We start from the raw sequence: 20,758 nt of genomic DNA on the forward strand, positions 1-20,758 counted from the left end.
AATATTAGTGATGAGTGGGTCAACCAAGTGAAACAAATATTAAAGCTATGTGAGTAAATTGGCAAATTAAAAGTGAAGGGTGGGCTAAATTGTGGGGATGGTGTGTGCAGCAATGGAAACTCATATTGATGTGACTAGGCAGGAGTGGAGGTGGAGAACCATAGTGGGAGGTTGCCACCAAGACACCTGAAAACAGGGGTGAGTGGGGGGACAGAAGGTAGGGGTGACACGTAGAAATCTAATAGGTACCTGGTGCTTGAAGAGGGGGAGACAGACCACTCCAACGGGAGATGTGGACTCCAATGTGCAGAGTGACCCAACTCAGCCCGAGTGACTGCCTATAAATGCAAGCAGACCAACCCCCAACATCACGCACACAAGCAGAGCGAGGGGCAGCACTGGCGCCTGGGCGGCAGTTCACCCGGCAGTTGGCGCCAACACGATCTCACTCTGTTGCTTGTAGAGATGGTGAAAACCCCCGCTGGCAAGACAGCTTCACAAAGACATACGTCCGGCGCGTTGGTATGACGTCGATGTGCAGTGAATGTGCATCCGCCCCCGAGTGTCATAGACGGCGGGTGGAAGAAGGGACGCTTGCAGTGCGCATCACAGCTCCCGAATTGCAAACTGGCTAGACCACTGCAGGACTTTAATGTGCTTCTTCTTGAGCCACTCCTTTGTTGCCTTGGCTTTGTGTTTTGGGTCATTGTTATGCTGGAATACCCATCCACGACCCATTTTTAATGCGCTGGCTAAGGAAAGGATGTTCTCACTCAAAATTTGATGGTACATGGCCCCATCCATTGTCTTTTTGAGGCGGTGAAGTTGTCCAGTTCCCTTACATAAAAACACCCCCCAAAGCATAATGTTTCAACATCCATGTTTGACGGTGGGGGATGGTTTTCTTGTGGTCATAGGCAGCATACCTCCTCTTTCAAATCTGGCGAGTTGAGTTGATGCCAAAGAGCTCGATTTTGGTCTCATCTGACCTCAACACTTTCACCCAGTTCTCCCCTGAATCATCCCGATGTTCATTAGCTGACTTCAGATGGGCCTGTACATGTGCTTTCTTGAGCACAGGAACCTTGCGGGCACTGCAGGATTTCAGTCCTTCATGGCATAGTGTGTTATCAATTGTTTTCTTGATGACTATGGTCCCAACTGCCTTTAGATCATTGACAAGATTCTCCTGTGTAGTTCTGGGCTGATTCCTCACCGTTCTCATGATCAACAGTTATGTGTTTTTTTCCATTTGCAAATATCAACTGTTGTAACCCTATGACCAAGCTGCTTGGCTGTGGTCTTGTAGCCTATCCCAGCCTTATATAGGTCTACAATCTTGTCTGACATCCTTGGACAGCTCTTTGGTCTTGGCCATGTTGGAGAGATTGTAATCTGATTGATTGATTTGCTTCTGTGGACATGTCTTTTTTACAGGTAACAAGCTGAGATTAGGAGCATTCCCTTTAAGAGAATGCTCCTAATCTCAGCTTGTTGCATGTATAGAAGACACCTGGGAGCCAGAAATCTTGCTGATTGGGGATCAAATACTTATTTCACCCATTAAATTGCAAATCAATTCATAACTTTTTTGAAATGCGTTTTTCTGGATATTTTTGTTGGTATTCTGTTTCTCACTGTTAAAAATAAACCTACCATTAAAATTATAGAGTGATCATTTCTTTGTCAGTGGGCAAACATACAAAATCAGCAGAGGATCAAATACTTTTTTCCTCACTGCAAATATAGCAGTGATATGAATAACATATTGCAAACGCTTTAGTTTTTCTTAAGAATAAAGTAGCAATGCTTTTCTCTCAGATGTATAATTGAACAACAATGAACAACAATTCTTGTTGTTGCTTTACCTTTGCTGTGTACTCTTAGGAATTATGATGGTGTAATGTGGAAAAAATCTCCATTAGAGTCATCCAGAACTGCAGTCATCCTTTTAGTATTTACATAATTTGCTTGTGATGTGGTTACTTTTTGTAGAGGGGGGGTTGCATTTACGAATTTTGTTTAAAGGCAGAGGCCAAATGTGGTATTTGCCTTCTTCACATTAAAGAAGGCTTGGTGAATGTTATTGTGTCTTATGATGTCATGTAACCAATAATTTATTTTTATTTTGAATTGTAAAAAATTTCTTGCGACTGACTAGCCATCCAGTTTCTTTCCAGTACGTTTTATGCTTTGCTATTTCTGGGGAGTTTTACTCATTTTCTTATTTCCTGTAATCCAGTCAGGTGATTTTTGAATCAAGTGACACTTAGACCACTTTCACATTGGGGCACCTAGTCCATTAGCAGTAAAGCAGCGCTAGTTTTAGCGGCGCTTTTCAGCCACTAGCAGGGAACTTTTAACCCCCGCTAGCAGCAGAAGAAAGGGTTAAAACTGCCCGCGTTGCGTCTCTTCTGAAGAGCTGCCCATTCATTTCAATGGGCAGGGGTGGTGTAAGGGCGCTATATACAGCGCTCTTACACCACCCCAAAGATACTGCTTGCAATACTTTTTTTTTCCCTGTTTAGCAAGCGCACATTCCCAGTGTGAAAGAACTTGGGCTTTCACACTGGGGAGGCATGAGAGGCAGTTTTCAGGCGCTTTACAGGTGCTATTTTTAGCACTAAAATGCCTAAAAACTGCCTCAGTGTAAAAAGGGTCTTAGGCCTGGTTCACACCTATGAAAGTTGCAGTTGATGCATATTCCAGGTTCGTTTTGCATATTTCAATACACGTTTGTGATCCATTTAAGTCTATAGAACCAAAATCACAACCTGCTGGTCCCTGACCCTTTCCATAAAATGTACAGCTGTGAACGTGATCCATTGGAAACCATGTTAAATGGATTGTAGTGTGTTTCTGCAAAACTGAAAATGAACTAAAAAATGCATGGGTGTGAACCAGGCCTTACTCTGTTGGTGCCTCACTGTCTCATGCCATAACCTGGCTTTTGTTTCTCGCCCAAAAAAAAAGTTGGTGCATAAAACATCCAAAGAGAGAACAATTTTTGTTGCACAGTTACCATATTCTCTTGTATAAGTTTCTGGTGCAGTTTAGCAAAATAAACATAAGATTCTGGTACCAAGAGTCAAAAAGAATATAGTTTTACATTTAAGTCTGCAGAGCTTTAAAACCTTATACAATATTGTATAATCAAGTTAAAGTGATTGTAAACAGTCACATTGTAAAACAACCCATTTGGTTTAAATTAGAAATAAAAGGTAAAAATTGTTTGTATAGATTTAAAAATAAAATAAAAATCCCCCCCCTTTTTTTTATTATAAGAGATTACATTGTCTCTGTGCTCAGCTGGGCGGAGGAGAAGCAGCAGTACACTGAGCTTCCCAGTGAATGGCTGTGCTACGGGGGCAAGTCTGGACAAGGACAAATCTGATCATTGGGGGAGAGTACACTGAGTTCCCAGTATAGCTAGAGAACTGACCAGCCGCGTAGGGTACAGCACCCCACATGCCTAGGCACACTAACACAGGGTCTCGGGGTCTCAAAAGATGTGATGGCCATCACATTTTGAGCAGGGGCGGACTGACCACTGGGGCACTCAGGCACTGCCCGAGGGCCCCATGCCACTAGGGGGCCCCATCAGAGTTGCCAGCCTCAATAAAACCAGGGCCAGTATGTAAAAATCTGTGTTTTTAAAAAAATCCCAAGATTATAGCTGCCCTGCCTCTTCAGTACCTTTTCAGTGTGTGTGTGTGTATACTGTATGTGTATACTGTGTGGCCCCATAATCTTCTATTGCTTGGGGGCCCCATAATCTCCTATTGCCCGGGGGCCCCATGAGTTGTCAGTCCTCCCCTGATTTTGAGAGACCTCAATCTGTGACGTTCAGTTTACAGTTTTTTTGACAGTTTTTATAAAAGCAAAAAAATTTTAAATAAAAAAATCCAAAAATAGTTGTATTTTTCTTCACTATCTCTATTGTTCTCTCTCTTATGTCCGCTCTTCTGTTCGCTCACTATTGTTCTATATCTATCGTTCTCTCTCTGTTTTATTTTTACTATGTTGTATTGTATTTGCTTTGCAGGTATGGTAAGTCTTACTGTTATACTGTAATGTTTGTTTTATTGTTAACCTCCATTTGCTTAGCGGATACACCATTCAGCTGCAGCAAGGGTTTATTTATGTTGACAGCAACAACTTTTGCTTCCACAGTATGTAAAGCCGTGACTCCAGCGCTGTTGGAGGTGATTTCACCACCACAATAAAAAAAAAAAATGGTGCATGTATGCCCATCATTAGAAGTGGGTGGATGAAGGGCGGTATTCTAATGGTGGGCATACCCACCGATCAATCTTTTTTTTGATCAGTCCACAGGCTGCATGAAAAAGAACATTACAGTGTACTCCCAACAAGGACCAGCAACCTACTGGTATGTTGCTGGACTTTGAGTGGTTATACCAGAATGATGCCTGCAGGTTTAGGCATCATATTGGTATCATTCTTTTCAGCCAGTGTTCGGCTTTCATATAAAAGCAATTCGAATGACTAATTAGCCTCTAGACTGCTTTTATAAGCAGTGGGAGGGAACGTTCCCCCCTCCCCACCATCTTCCACGGTTTTCTTTGGCTCTCCTGTCCCAACAGGGAACTGGAGAATGCAGCCGGTTGTTCAGTCAGCTGACCATAGAGCTGATCAAAGGCCAGAATGGCTCCAATCATCTCTATGGCCTAAGAAACTGGAAGCTACGAGTATTTTGTGACTTCGGTTTTGCCGGATATAAACAGCACCATTGGAAAATTAGCAAAGCATTTTATCACACCGATATTGGTGTGGTCAGATACTTTCAGGGCAGAGGAGAGATCTAGGGTATAATAGACCCCAATTTTTGTCAAAAAAGAGTACCTGTCACTACCTATTGCTCTCATAGGGGATATTTAAATTCTCGGAGATAACAATAAAGATGCTAAAAAAAATTGAAAGGAATGGTTCAAAAATATAATAAAAAAGCAAAATAAATAATAATTAAAAAAAAGTACCCCGTGTGCTCAAGCGCAAAGGTGAACGCAAGCATCGGTCTGGTGTCATATGTAAACAGCAATTGCATAAGATCATTCTTTTTATTTCAAACGTTTGGGCAATATAGTGTGTTTTAGTGCATTAAATAAAATAAAAAATTGCGTTTGAAAAATCACTGTGCAAATACTGTGTGGAAAAAAAATTGCAACGTCCACCATTTTAATCTGTAGGGCCCTTCCTTTAAAATATATATAATGTTTTGAGGTTCCAAGTAATTTTCTTGCAAAAAAAAAATATTTTTTCAAGCAAACAAAAAGTGTCAGAAAGGACTGTCTTCAAGTGGTTAGAAGAGTGGGTGATGTGTGACATAACCTTCTAAATGTTGTGCATAAAATGCAAGGACAGTTCAAAACATGACCCCTTTTTGGAAAGTAGACACCCCAACCTATTTTCTGATAGACATGTTTAGTCCATAGAATATTTTATATTTCGTCACAAGTTTCGGGAAAATTACACTAAATTATATATTTTTCAAACATGGCATGGTTATATGTGGAATTACACCCCAAAATTAATTCTGCTGCTTCTCCTGAGTACCGGGATACCTCATGTGTGAGACTTTTTGGGAGCCTAGCCACATACAGGACCCCGAAAACCAATCACCGCCTTCAGGATTTCGAAGAGTGTAAATTTAAAATGTTACTCCTCACTACCTATCATACCATGGAAGGCCATAAAATGCCAAGATAGCACAACCCCCCCCCCCAAATGACCCCATTTTGTAAAGTAGACACCCCAAGCTTTTTGATGAGAGGCATATTGAGGCCATGGAATATTTTATATTTTGCTTCTCCTGTGTACAGGGATACCTCATGTGTGAGAAAATTTTTTGGAGCCTAGCCATGTAGAGGACCCCAAAAACCAAGCACCGCCTTCAGGCTTTCTAACGGCGTAAAAATTTCATTTTACTCCTCACTACCTATCAAAGTTATGGAGGCCTTGAAATGTCCATATAGCACAACCCCCCCCCCCCCCAATTGACCCCAGTTTGGAAAATAGACACCCCCAGGTATTTGCTAAGAGGCATGGTGAGTATTTTTCTGATCTCATTTATTTTTGAAAATGAAGAAAGAAAACATTTTTTTTTCTTTTATCAATTTTCAAAACTTTGTGACAAAAAGTGAGATCTGCAAAATACTCAACATGCCTCTCAGCAGATAGCGTGGGGTATCTGCTTTCCAAAATGGGGTCATTTGGGGGGAATTTGTGCTAACTGGGCATTTCATGGCCTCCAAAACTGTGATAGGCAGTGAGGAGTGAAATCAAAAATGTACGCCCTTAGAAAGCCTGAAGGCGGTGATTGATTTTCGGGGTCCTGTACACGGTAGACTGCCAAAAAGTTCCCCACATGTGGTATCCCCGTACTCAGGAGAAACAGCAGAATGTATTTTGGGGTGTCATTCCACATATAACCATGCCATGCTTGAACAATATGTCATTTAGTGATAATGTTTTGTAAAAAAAAAAAAAAAAATAATAATAATTTTCCTGCAACTTGTGGCAAAATATAAAATATTCCATAGACTCAACTTGCCTTTCATCAAATAGCTTGGGGTGTCTACTTCCCAAAATTGGGTCATTTGGGGGGGGGGGGGGGGACGGTTGCTATCTTGGCATTTTATGGCCTTCAAAACTGTGATAGGTAGTGATGAGTGAAATAAAAAATGTACACCCTTAGAAATCCTGAAGGTTGTGCTTGGTTTTTGGGGTCCTGTACGTGGCTAGGCTCCCAAAAAGTCTCACACATGTGTTATGTCTTTTTTTCAAGTCTTGTGACAAGAAATAAAATATTCAATGGGCTCAACATGCCTCTTAGCAATTTCCTTGGGGTGTCTACTTTACAAAATGGGGCCATTTGGGGGGGGGGGGGGGCGCGTTGTACTGCCCTGCCATTTTAGCACCTCAAAAAATGAGACAGTCATAATCTAAAAGCTGCGTGAATTCCAGAAAATGTACCCTAGTTTGTAGATGCTATAACTTTTGCGCAAACCAATAAATATACGCTTATTGACATTTTTTTTTACCAAAGACATGTTGCTGAATACATTTTGGCCTAAATGTGTGACTAAAATTGAGTTTATTTAAAAAAAATATAATTTTTTCCCCCCAAATTTTCGGTCTTTTCCCATTTATGTTGCAAAAAATAAAAACCACAGAGGCCATCAAATACCATCAAAATAAAGCTCTATTTGTGGGGAATAAAAGGATGCAAATTTTGTTTGGGTACAACATTGCATGACCGTGCAATTACCAGTTAAAATAGCGCAGTGCCAAATTGTAAAAAGTCCTCTGGTCATTGAGCTGCCAAATCCTCCGGGGCTGAAGTGGTTAATGAGCTACATTAGTTGATGCATATTGTCACCATGTGTGACATTTTGGCCATACAATGCCTTTAAAAAATATTCATACCTGTTTGAAATTTTGTCATGTTAGAACAAAAAATGTAAATGTATTTTATTGGGATTTGATGTGATAGACCAACACAAAGTGGCACATAATTGGGAAGTGGAAGGAAAATGATAAACGGTTTTCCAATTCTTTTACAAATAAATACCGTATATACTCGAGTATAAGCCGAGATTTTCAGCCTCTTTTTTGAGGCTGAAAGTGCCCCCCTCGGCTTATACTCGAGTCATCGCTGTCTGCCCGCTCGATCAGCGTGTCGAGCAGACAGACAGCGGCCATTCTATTCAAAAGCCGCGCCTCCGGCTCCGCCTTCGCCTGTGATAGGCGGAACACTGAATTTCCCAGCAGCCTGTGTTCCGCCTATCACGGACATCGTATCATCCTCGTACTACGGACGAGGATGATACGACGTCTGTGATAGGCGGAACACAGGCTGCTGGGAAATTCAGTGTTCCGCCTATCACAGGCGAAGGCGGCGGCGCAGCTTTTGAACTTTACAATGGCCGCCGACGAAGAGGGCACGGGACGGAGGCAAGGGAAGGCACGGCACGGGACGGGACGGGACGGCGGCGGCAAGGCAAGGCAAGGCAAGGCACGACACGGGACGGATGCAAGGAGGCAAGTCACGGCACGGGACGGAGGCAAGGAGGCAAGGCACGGGACGGAGGCTCGGGACAAAGGTAGGCTGGACACACACACACACACACACACACACACACACACACACACACACACACACACACACACACACACACACACACACGGATGGAGACACACACAGGGATGGATGGATGGATGGAGACACACACACACAGGGATGGATGGATGGATGGATGGAGACACACACACACAGGGATGGATGGATGGATGGATGGATGGAGACACACACACACAGGGATGGATGGATGGATGGACACACACACACACAGGGATGGATGGACGGACACACAGGGATGGACGGACACACAGGGATGGACGGACACACAGGGATGGACAGACACACACACAGGGATGGACAGGCATGTCTCACCCTCGGCTTATACACGAGTCAATAAGTTTGCCAGTTTTTTGGGGGGTAAATTGGGGGCCTCGGCTTATATTCGGGTCGGCTTATACTCGAGTATATACGGTATGTGAAAAGTGTGGCATGCTTTTGTATTCAGCCCCCCTGAGTCAATACTTTAAACCACATTTTCACTGCAATTACAGCTGCAATTCTTTTTGGGGATGTCTCTACCAGCTTTGCACATCTAGAGAGTGACATTTTTGCCCATTCTTCTTTGCAAAATAGCTCAAGTTCTGTCAGATTGGATGGAAATTTTCAAGCAATTTTCAAGTTCTGTCATAGATTCTCAGTTGTATTTATGTCTGGACTTTGACTGGGCCATTGGAACACATTAATATGCTTTGATATAAACCACTCCATTGTGGCTCTGGCTGTATGTTTAGGGTCTTTGTCCTGCTGGAAGGTGAACCTCTGCCCCAGTCTCAGGTCTTTTGCAGGCTCTAATAGGTTTTCTTCTAAGATTGTCCTGTATTTGGCCCCATCCATCTTCCTGACAGCTTCCCTGTACCTGCTGAAGATAAGCATCAGCACAACATGATGCTGCCACCACCATGTTTCACAGTGGGAATGGTGTGTTCAGGGTAATGTGCAGTGTTAGTTTTCTTCCACGCATATCGTTTTGCTTTTAGATGAAAAAAAAATTACTTTTAGTCACATCTGACCAGAGCACCTTCTTTCACATGTTTGCTGTGTCCCCCACATGGGTTCTCGCAAACTGCAAACAGCACTTGTTATTTCTTTCTTTCAACAATGTCTTTCTTCTTGCCACTCTTCATAAATGCCAGATTTGTGAAGTGCACGACTAATAGTTGTCCTGTGGACAGATTCTCCCACCTGAGCTGTGGACCTCTGCAGCTCCTCCAGAGTTGCCATAGGCCTCTTGGATGTTTCTCTAATTAATGCGCTTATTGCCCGGCCTGTCAGTTTAGGTCGACGGACATATCTTGTTAGGTTTGCAGTTGTGCCATACTCTTTCCATTTTGATGATGGATTGAAATGTGAATCACAGAATCTGTGAGATGTTCAAAGCTTGGGATGTTTTTTTTTATAATCTATCCCTGCTTTAAACTTCTCCACAACTTTATCCCTGACCTGTCTGGTGTGTTACTTGGCCTTCATGATGCTGTTTGTTTACAAACCTTTGAGGGCTTCACAGAACAGCTGTATTTATACTGAGATTAAATTACACACAGAAGGAATCTATTGACTAATTAGGTGACTTCTGAAGGCAGTTGGTTCCAACTGCCTTCAGAAGGGGGTTGAATACAAATGCACGCCACGCTTTTCAGATGTTTATTTGTAAAAAAAAAAAATTGTTGAAAACAATTTATCATTTTCCTTCCATTTCACAATTATGTGCCACTTTGTGTTGGTCTATCACATAAAATCACAATGAAATACATTTACATTTTTGGTTGTAACATGACATGTGGAAAATTTCAAGGGGTAGGAATACTTTTTCAAGGTACTGTATCTTAGGGACTTTGATGGTAAATGTCAGTGCTTGGATCTCCTGGTCTACCACCTTCCTATACATTTTTGGTGAAATAATACTTTTTTAAAGTTTTGTTAATCATATATATTTAATGTGCAATTTTCGTCCAGAATTCTTTTTCCATCTTTTACATTTTGAAACGTTGATTTACAAATACATGACAGCATATGAAAATAAAACACACCTGTAGATGAGATCACTAAATACAGACAGGTTTTTAGCAGTTTATTTTTTATGACTCTTAGACCTCAATTAGACACGTAAACAAGAATATTTACCAGTTGTGGCTAAAATGAAACCAGTCTAGAAAAGTTTTGTTTCATACTGAGTTAAAGAATATGTAAACCCAACATTTCATATTCCTGATATATGCCTGCTGTACCATGTACTTGTATGAAAAAGTACCCTGCTCTCTTTGTATTGCTTCCTTTGTGTGACATACCTGATGTTTCTGCCAGTCCCTCTACTTTCCTCATAAAACTGACCACACTAGGCAGAACACACCATTGTCAGTTCTCTAGCTGTGCTGGGCACTCAGCCTGCTCTCTTCCAGTGATCAGGTTCTGACACACCCCCGGCATAGCCTTTCGCTGGGAAGCATGGTGTGCTGCTGTTTCTCCTCCCCCTGCTCTTATGCAGCTGAGAACAGAGGGAATGCAATCGGTTCTAAAAAAGGGTGAAAAGTATTTATAAGTTGTTTTTTTTTTTTTAATATGTATATACAAATATTTTGCTTTTCATGAATGGGTTGTTACAAGGTGATGCTTTGTAATCACTTTAAACTCACAGAAACTGTTTCTTTCTCATCCATTGAGGGGTTCAGGAAGTTCTATGCTTCAGGGATATACTGCTGCCTACAGGAGGATTGGCCACTGTTTAAATAAAAAAAAATGTAATTCATTCCAGGATAACCCCTATTAGACCCCTTTCACAGTGAGGCGTTTTCCAGGCATTTTTGAGGCGATTTTTTAGCGCCTGAAAAAAGCCTCAGCTGCAAACCCAGTGCTTTCACACTGGGGCGCTGGGCTGGCAGAGTGTCACAAAAAGTCCTGCCAGCAGCTTATTTGCAGCTGTGCAGGAGCAGTGAATACACCGCTCCTCCCCATTGAAAACAATGGGGCAGGGCTGCTATACTGCTGACAAAGTGCCGCTGCAGCTGCATTTTGGCGAGTGTATTTGTGGGCCCCGCTAGCGGCCGAATAGTGCCGCTAAAACAACGACAGTAAATCGATTCTAAAAATAACACCGCTTTACCGCTGACGCCCGGGGTGGCTCGGTGTTAAAGGGATCTAATACTCAGCATGCCTAATGCCGCGTACACACGGGCGGACTGTATGGCGTACTTAGTCCGTCGAAACACATTTCAGCGGACAGTCCGCTCGTGTGTAGGCTTCAGCTGACTTTTTCAGCGTGCAGTCTGGCGTACTAAGTATTTCGGATTTTTCGAAATTCTGTCCGTCGTACTTTGGTTTCAGCGGACAATCCGCTCGTCAGTAGGCTAGTTCGACGGACTAAGAATGGCGCATGCTCAGAAAGGATTTACACGGCGGAAGGGTGCTTTGCTGTGTATTGGACTTCCTATTTCTAGTCCCGTCGTACGCGATGTACACGTCATCGCGCAAGCTTTCGACGGACTGTTTGTGCATCCGTGTGTGGTCAAGTCCGTTCAGTCGAAAGTATGACGGACTGTCCGTCGGATTGTATGATGGACTATTGTCTGAGGATGAACTTAAACTGTGCTGAGAAAAGTTTAACCACTTCAGCCCCGGAAAGGATTCGCTTTAACTGACAATTGCGTGGTCGTGCGATGACGTACCCAAACAAAATTGATGTCCTTTTTTTCCCACAAATATAGCTTTCTTTTGGTCGCCTCTGCAGTTTTTGCTATAAACAAAACAAGAAAATTTTGAAAAAAAAAAAATAATTTTTTTACTTTTTGCTATAATATCCCCACAAAAGAAAAAAAATCTTCAGTTTAGGCCAATATGTATTCTTCTACATGTTTTTGGTAAAAAAAAAAACTTAATAAGCGTTTATTGCTTGGTTTGCGCAAAAGTTATAACATCTACAAAATAAGAGAGGGATTTATGGAATTTTTATTGTTATTTTTTTTTTTTTTACCAGTAATGCCATTGATCAGCGATTTTTAGCAGGATTGCGACTTTGTGGCAGACAGATCGGACACTTATGACACTTTTTTGGGACCAGTGACATTTATACAGTGATCAGCACTATAAAAATGCACTTATTACTGTATAAATATCACTGGCAGGAAAGGGGTTAACACTACGGGGCGATCAAGGGGTTAAGTGTGTCCTAGGGAGGGGTTTCTAACTGTGGGGGGAGTGTACTGACTGAGAGTACAGAGGGATCGCTGTTCTTAATCACTAGGAACAGACGATCCATCTCTACTCCCCTGACAGGATCTGTTTGATTTCCACAAGCATCAGTCACGCAGGTGCCCGCTATATCTATTACACGAACCACCATATTGGTACAGCGATTTGCGCAACAGAGCCGGCCTGCCGCCTTATATCGTCGGCGGCTGGTCGGAAAGTGGTTAACCAACTTTTTCTAGCTTTTTTTTTTTTCTTCAACTTTTTTCTATGATTATTTTTCCATTGCCATTGAAGATTTCTCACAACATCGCTGCTTAAGCTGTTCTTTGCATGGCAGCTATCCAGATCAGCCTTTTTCCAGCTTGACTTTAGACCCCTTTCACACTGGGGCGCTTGAAAACTGCCTATAAAACCCAGAGCGCTTTTGCTGTACTTTTTAAGTGCTTCTGAGGAGTAAGTGGTGCACTTTTTTGAAGGCCACATGATTTAAAAAACTTCTGCAAGAACCATTTCAAAGGAGAAGGTTGCTTTTGAGGAGCTTTTTTTTTTTTTAACTCTTAAAACATGCTCCAAAAATGCTGCTCCAAATATGTTTTCGGGAGGTTTTTGTTTTTTTAGCACAAAAGTGCCTGAAAAGCACCTCAATGTGAAAGGGGTCTTAGAGTGCCAAACCTACCTTGTTTGACTGTATATTGTGGGGATATCCCTGATTTTACATTTGGGCACTGGGTTCTGCTTGTAGTACTTTCGAGATCCAGTACTGGTAAAAGTTAGCCGCATGTAGTTTTTCAGGTCCAGAGCCCCTGGCATTGCCTCAACACTTGCCCGGTCTCTGAATAACCACCCTGTTGATTAGGACAATCAGCAGGAGCTTCCTTGTTAATTGCACTGCCAAAGGCCTTTCAAAATTCCCACTACTGTCATTTTTTTTTTTTTAGCAGAAAGGGTTATGTCATCCGCTAGATATAGTGTCACAATTAATAAGCGTTCTCCCCCCACCATTCAGTGTAGAGGATGCCTCATCCCACTGCTGCTCTTTCAAAAGAACCACATAGAATGCTGATCTTCTGTTTATTCCTTCTGCCCTCTGGCAGTGACATTAGTCTCTTCCAGCCTTTTGGCCTCCAGCTGCCTGACTTTGAAAGTACCAAATGCCTTGCTTCATACTTTGAGTGTAGTTGTATCACCGCCACACAACATGTCTGTATCTAGACACTGAGGAGACCATCCCTCTGCTACAGGTGACCTTAGCTGTGTTTTCAGAGACATTCATTCTGTACCTTCCAAATGCACTGATGCCTGAAGTCTGCAATTCTGTAATCCTTTGATTATAGGCTCTACCTCATTGCATGCTCCCCTAGCTCTGTTGTCTGAGGATGAGTTTCCTAGCCTGTTGTTGGGGGCTTCTACTGCAGTTGCACAATATTTTGTAGTCAAATTCACCAAATTCCTCATGGACACAGACCACAGGGTTCTAAGTGTGCTCCCAGGCCTTCCCTTGCAGAGTCAATCTTTGATCTCTCCACGGTCTTAGAATTAACCCCCCATTATCGGTCATAGTAATCTCTGACTCAAACTCAAAGTCCCCACAGTCTCCTGTTGGTACCTTGAAATAAAAAAAGACAAATTCTGCTCTTAATGATGCAGTTTGCACTACTATACATCTGGAGGATAAGCCCACTGTTCCCAGCCTTGGGTGTTTTAGTGCCCCTACAGCAGCAAAGACCTTTCCACTACACCTGATTTTTTAAAAAAAAATTTTTACGTATTCCTCTGCGCAAGCTGGAAGCATCCTGAAGTTTTCCGGGCTCTGCCTAATGCAGTGTATACACGATCGAACATTTGGCCAGCAAAAGACCGATGAGAGCTTTTGGTCCGAAAATGCGACCGTGTGTATGCTCCATCGGACTTTTGCTGGCCAAATTACAGCCAGCAAAATATTGGGAGCAGGTTCTCAATTTTAAATCTGAAAAAGTTCCAATCGGAAATTCCAATCATCTGTAGCAATTCCGACGTGCAAAATTCCTACGCATGCTCAGAAACAATTCAACGCATGCTTGGAAGCATTAAACTTAATTTTCTTCGCTCGTTGTAGTGTTGTACGTCACTGCGTTTTTGACGGTTGAAAGTTCGGCAAACTTTTGTGTGACCGTGTGTTTGCAAGCCAAGCTTGAGTGGAATTCCGTCGGAAAAACCATCCAAGATTTTTCAGACGGAAAATGCGCTCGTGTGTACGCAGCATTAGAGTGTATTGAAGTGGTTTTGCGAGGGAATTTGTTCAACAGTGAAGGCCCTTTTTTTATTACGTAATTGCCAATTGGAGATGTATTTCTTGTTGAACTTATAGTGGTATTTACTGTTCCAGAAAGGGACCTTCATATGATGCTTGGCTGTATTTTTGAAAGATATATATATAAAAGAAAGGGGAGCTCCTCTAAGAGCAGCTTTCATATAAAGATTTGAAAATAGCTGTAAGGAGTCGTCTCATCTTGTTAGATGGCTGCTAAGACATACTTCACATGCTTAGTATGTAGCATTAGCTTGATCCACTCCAGTCGGTCACATGGGTTTTGGGTCAGCTGTGAATATCTAAATATTAGATGTAAAATTCCAGTAATCCACCTTTATTTTGGTGCATTTCAGAATGGTAACCCAGTTCCTTCTTCAGGAATAGGACACCTCTAAAAATCTGCTTGCCACCCTATTATTGAAATTAAGGTAGATTATTAAAACCCTTGTGATTGAATCTTGAATCCTGTATTCACAGTCATTTAACAAAGTGAGAATAAAGCCCCTGTAAATGAAAGCTTCTGCCGATACTCCCTTTTCTTCTGCATATTTTAAAGATTTTGTCCTCTCCATGTTGACAGATAGCTTTGGGAGTAGTTGCTTTTGGGGGTACCCTTAAATGAAATCTTCTGTAGAGATTCTGCATCAGGCACCTCTAAGCTCACTTACAGTCGTAAAGGGGGATTTACAATTGAGCACTATTAGCTGTATTTTTAACATTCTTCAGAAGCCAAAGTGGAAATACCAGCTTTTGCCCCGACTGGGGTGATTTCCCCTTGCTTTCTTTCCATAAGTCCTGATAAGGAAGGAGGGTGATTCTCTCTGACAAGGGTTCTAAGTCTTCCACTTTTAACTCTTTCCCATTTAAACACACAAGAAAAATGTTTTGACTGGAGTCCTACTTGATGTTCTGTATGTAAGCATAATTCTCAGTAAGTTCTGTTCAGAAACATAACTTTATTAATTCATTTGTTCTAGATAAATTTGACCAATTTTGGGCCATAAACCGAAAGCTTATGGAGTATTCCACAGAAGAAGGGGGATTCCGTTACATACCTTTTCGGATATACCTGGTAAGTAGTAATTAAAACAACATTTTAAATGTGATTTATAAGGGGTTTTGTTTTTAAAGTAAAGCTTGGGGCATTTCCTAAAAACAAAAATAAAAACACAAAAAGTTCTTATACAAATAATAATTAAGCCCCCCCCCCCCCCCAAAACAAACAAATCACAGAAATCAAAAAAATCACAAACTCCCAGAAAGAGTTTAAAACAAGGAAGAATTATAATCACATCAGCCTCCACTCCTCATTGTACACATGATTCATTAAGCAAAAGATACATCTTGCATACACATTGCTTGGATCAACCTTATACCTTTAAGTAGATCTCTGCATACTAGTGTCTCCAAATTAGTCCCGTTAGTAGAAAATGTACAGGACAAGCTGAGGCTTGCGGAAGGATGTTTGTGCTTGTGAAACCTTTCTGACCAGTTAATTATAAGCTATCTATATATGTCTACCCTCCTTTTGTGTTCTATGTGAGCATGAATGTGCTCACCTAGAACCGGGCCAGATTCAAACTGTATGTGGCCAGAATTACATTCCAATATTGATATAATGGACAAAAGCCGTGACCATATACTGCAATGCAATTTGCTTGACTTCACTTTTGGTTTGTTTGCTATATATATTCTTGCTTTGATTGCTATGTAAGTTATGCATCAGCATATATGAACACAAGTTTTGACATCTATTGAAATGGTGAACACAGTGTGGCTTAACTACAAGTTTCTTCATACTGACGGAGAAACTACATGTGCCTTAAGTGGTTCATTGCTCAGTGATATGAGAATGATATTTTAGCTGTGGTTTGCAGCATATAGAGGTCTCCTTTGCAGTTTTGATTGTGCCTGATATGCTTAAAATGAGCACAGTTTACATTAACCTGATACAATCTAAAATAATGGATACAAACTGTAATTTTCATTATGATGCAACTTCCTTGGCTAAACACGTAGCATTCCTGCATTATATGCTTGCTCTACAACTGTGCCCTATGTACTTTATCTACTGACAGGACTACTTTGGAGACCTGTTTATGCAGAGATTTACTTAAAATATATGCTCTATTTCTGCCTTGTTTATGCAAGAACCCTCTAATTTGTACTTTAAAAAAAAAAAATTATATTTATGAATAGCTCTTGTGTCGATTTATTTTTGGGTTCTCTTTTTTTTTAAAAAAGGCCCTGAGCTTTAAAAAACAATCCCCATATATCATATTAATTTTCAAAGTCTGGTCATTCCTGTTCAATTATTTTCCAGTTGCTGGAAAAGAAAAATTCCATTCAAAATGTGTTGGATATCTTGTTAAAATTTGCTCTTGAAATGGGCAAATTACACCAGGTTGAGAGTGAATCAAAGCCTTTCTGCTGCGTTCCAAGACTTTAGACTAACAGGAACAGATGATTGATTTGCTGCCACTTAGATTTGCAGATTGCAAAACCATTTATCTGCAGATATAAAAGTAAACCCCTTTTTATTTCCCTGCTTACCGTATATACTCGAGTATAAGCCGAGATTTTCAGCCCCTTTTTTTAGGCTGAAAGTGCCCCCCTCGGCTTATACTCGAGTCACGGAGATCAGGTAGACAGACGGCGGCCATTCCACTATTCAAAAGCCGCGCCTCCCTGTCTGTGATAGGCGGAACACTCAATTTCCCAGCAGTCAGTGTTCCGCCTATCACGGACATCCGCTCATTCTCATACTACGGACGAGGATGAGAGGATGTCCGTGATAGGCGGAACACTGACTGCTGGGAAATTGAGTGTTCCGCCTATCACAGACAGAGAGTGAACAGTGGAATGGCCGCCGTCTGTCAGTAAGTTTTCCCAGTTTTTTTGTGGTAAATTAGGGGCCTCGGCTTATATTCGGATCGACCTATACTCGAGTATATACAGTATGTCTTTTTTTAACAAAAATGTTGAATGTTGCTTTTTTAAATGGTTTACCTATAGATTTTATGGCAGTGCAGCCTCAATAAACCCTAACTGGCTGATAGTTTTGCACATTAAATGAGCCTGTGATATATAAATTCTCAACAGTTGTAGACTTGGTACCCAATTATGCTAACGTTTGTTCCTTTGGCAAGAGGATGAGGACTTTAAATATAAGTTTGACATAAATGCTTAACATCAAAATAACTAGTCATTGTGAAACTAATGATTAATTGGGAACGGAAATTACAGCTATTACCATGAATGTTACCTAATGTATAAGCAGTTGCCACACTACGTTATTAAGCATTAAAAATATTATTTCTAAATAATTTCTGCTTTTCTTCCCTCACCAACCAACTCTATTTTGTGCATAATCGTAAACCATGTGATAAATAGGTCTGTCGATAATGTTTTTTTTTTTCTTTTCACCCTCTTTTCTGAGCATTGGATCACTGGATCCACCTCAGTCATAATAATAATAGGGTATACCTTAATAATACATTTATTCCACTGAATGCAGCATTTAGATATTATTCTTGTTTTTTAAAAAGCTGCTCCATTTATTACTGAGAGCAGATAACACTATCAACTCTCCAAAGGACACCACAGTGTTGAGGCCCCAAGAGCTTCGTAATTCATGTAGCTCATAAATTGAATGTAATTTATGTAGATCAGAGTGGGGAGGTGTTTTGTGTTTTTTGCATAGCGCTACAGGGAACACTCCAAGATATAGGAAGAATGCATTCAGATGACATTATTTCCTCAAAGATACAATACTGTTCAAAAATGTTAGGCATGTGAAGAAATGTTATAAAGTAAGTGCTTTTAAAAATATATATTTTAATTGTTTATTTTTATTAATTACGTTATCAAGTTACAAAACTTTAAATTCTTATGCTTGCACATTTTGACAAGTCGGGATTTTGTAGGATTAAAATCAGATATATGATTAAACAATTATATCAAGCAGGTGTCAATCATCATCAATTTCATATGTTGGTTGAAACACTTTCATTAACTAAAACAGCTGTGTAGAAAGCTAAAAACTGAGTGAGGAACAGCCAAACTCTGCTACTGAGGTGAGGTTGCGGAAGACTGTTTCATGTCACGGGTCATATACCATGGCAAGACTGAGCTCGGCAACAAGACATAAGGTAGTTATACTGCATTAGCAAAGTTTCCTCAGGTATAGATTTCAAAGCAGACTGGGGTTTCAAGATGTGCTGTTCAAGCTATTTGGAAGAAGCACAAAGAAACAGGCAACGTTGAGGACTGTAGATGCAGTGAACGGCCAGGGAAACTTAATGCAGCAGATAAAAGACCTATCATGCTTACTTCGCTTTGACATCAGAAGATGTTCTGCAGTGACAGCAGCACAGAAGTGGCAAAAACCAGTGGGGCCCAGGTACTCTCATCTAATGTCCTTAGAAGTCTGGTCAGAAGTTGTCGTCTTGGGAGAATTGAAGCCAAAAAGTCACACCTCCGACGTGGAAACAAGGCTAAGCGACTCAACTCTGCAGGAAAACAGAAGAAATGGGGTGCAGAAAAACAGCAGTAGGTGCTCCGGACTCAGGCAAAATTTTAAACATTTGGCTGTAGCAGGAGGCAGTTTGTTTGCCGAAGTGCTGGAGAGCCTTACAATAATATATGTCTGCAGGCAACAGTAAAGCATGGTGGAGGTTCCTTGCAAGTTTGGGGCTGCATTTCTGCAAATGAAGTTGGAGATTTGGTCAGAATCATTGGTGTCCTCAATGCTAAGAAATACAGGCAGATATGTATCCATTATGCCATAACTTCAGGGAGGCATGTGATTGGCCCCAAATGTATTCTGCAGCAGGACATCAACCCCAAACATACAGTCAATGTCATTAACCACTTGCTTACTGGGCACTTAAATACCCTATCTGCCCAGACCAATTTTCAGCTTTCGGTGCTCTTACACTTTGAATGACAATTACTCAGCCATGCAACACTGTACCCAAATGAATTTTTTGTCCTTTTTTTCCCACAAATAGAGCTTTCTTTTGGTGGTATTTGATCACCTCTGGGGTTTTTATTTTTTGTGCTATAAATGAAAAAAGACCGAAAATTTTGAAAAAAAACACCGCATATTTCTTTGTTTCTGTGACAAAATTATGCAAATTATGAATTTTTCGTCATAAATTTTGGCCACTATTTATACTGCTACATATCTTTTGTAAAAAATAACCCAAATTAGTGGATATTATTTGGTCTTTGAGAAAGTTAGAGAGTCTACAAGCTGTGGTGCGAATTGCACAAAATTGATCACATCTGATGTACTGGTGGACTATCCCGCTTCTTGCGACCCGAACAAGTCAGGAAAGTACAAATACCCCCCAAATGACCCCTTTTTGGAAAGTAGGAAAGTAGACATTCCAAGGTATTTAGTAAGAGGCATGGTGAGCTTTTTGATGTTGTCATTTTTTCCCACAATTCTTTGCAAAATTAAGATTTTTTATTTTTTTCCACAAAATTGTCATTGTAATAGGTTATTTCTCCCACGTGGCATGTGTATACCACAAATGACACCCCCAAAAAAATTCTGCTACTCCTTCTGAGTATTACAATACCACATGTGTGGGACTTTTTCACAGCCTGGCCACATAGAGAGGCCCAACATGCAGGGAGCGCCATCACATGTTCTAGGAGCATAAATTACACATCTAACTTGTTGACTACCTATTACACTTTTGAAGGCCCTGGAGCACCAGGACAATGACACGTGGCACTGATGACAGATGGCACTGATACATGGCACTGATGACAGATGGCACATATACGTGGCACTGATGACAGATGGCACATATACGTGGCACTGATGACAGATGGCACTTATACGTGGCACTTATACGTGGCACTGATGACAGATGGCACTTATACGTGGCACTGATGACACGTGGCACTAATACGTGGCACTGATGACAGATGGCACTAATACGTGGCACTGATGACAGATGGCACTAATACGTGGCACCGATGACGCGTGACACTGATGACAGATGGCACTGATAAGTGGCATTGATGACACATGACACTGACAACAGATGGCACGTAACACTGACAGGTGGCACTGATGACAAATGGCACTGATACGTGGCACTGATGAC

The 20,758-nt window shown here is 41.2% G+C and overlaps 1 protein-coding gene across 2 annotated transcripts in view; it reads left to right on the forward strand.

Moving 5' to 3' along the window:
• ATG5 (autophagy related 5) overlaps positions 1 to 20,758 on the forward strand; it is a 286,210-nt gene that overhangs the window by 97,325 nt on the left and 168,127 nt on the right. For both annotated transcript variants that reach the window (XM_077487175.1, XM_077487174.1), the window contains exon 6: positions 15,611 to 15,705. In XM_077487175.1, the coding sequence (XP_077343301.1) occupies positions 15,611 to 15,705 (95 nt within the window). The remainder of the gene's footprint in view (positions 1 to 15,610; positions 15,706 to 20,758) is intronic.

Source organism: Lithobates pipiens, unplaced genomic scaffold (assembly GCF_037356315.1).
Source record: "Lithobates pipiens isolate NorthernLeopardFrog02 unplaced genomic scaffold, aLitPip1_a1.2 Scaffold_18, whole genome shotgun sequence".
In the NCBI taxonomy this organism is placed as follows: Eukaryota; Metazoa; Chordata; class Amphibia; order Anura; family Ranidae; genus Lithobates; species Lithobates pipiens.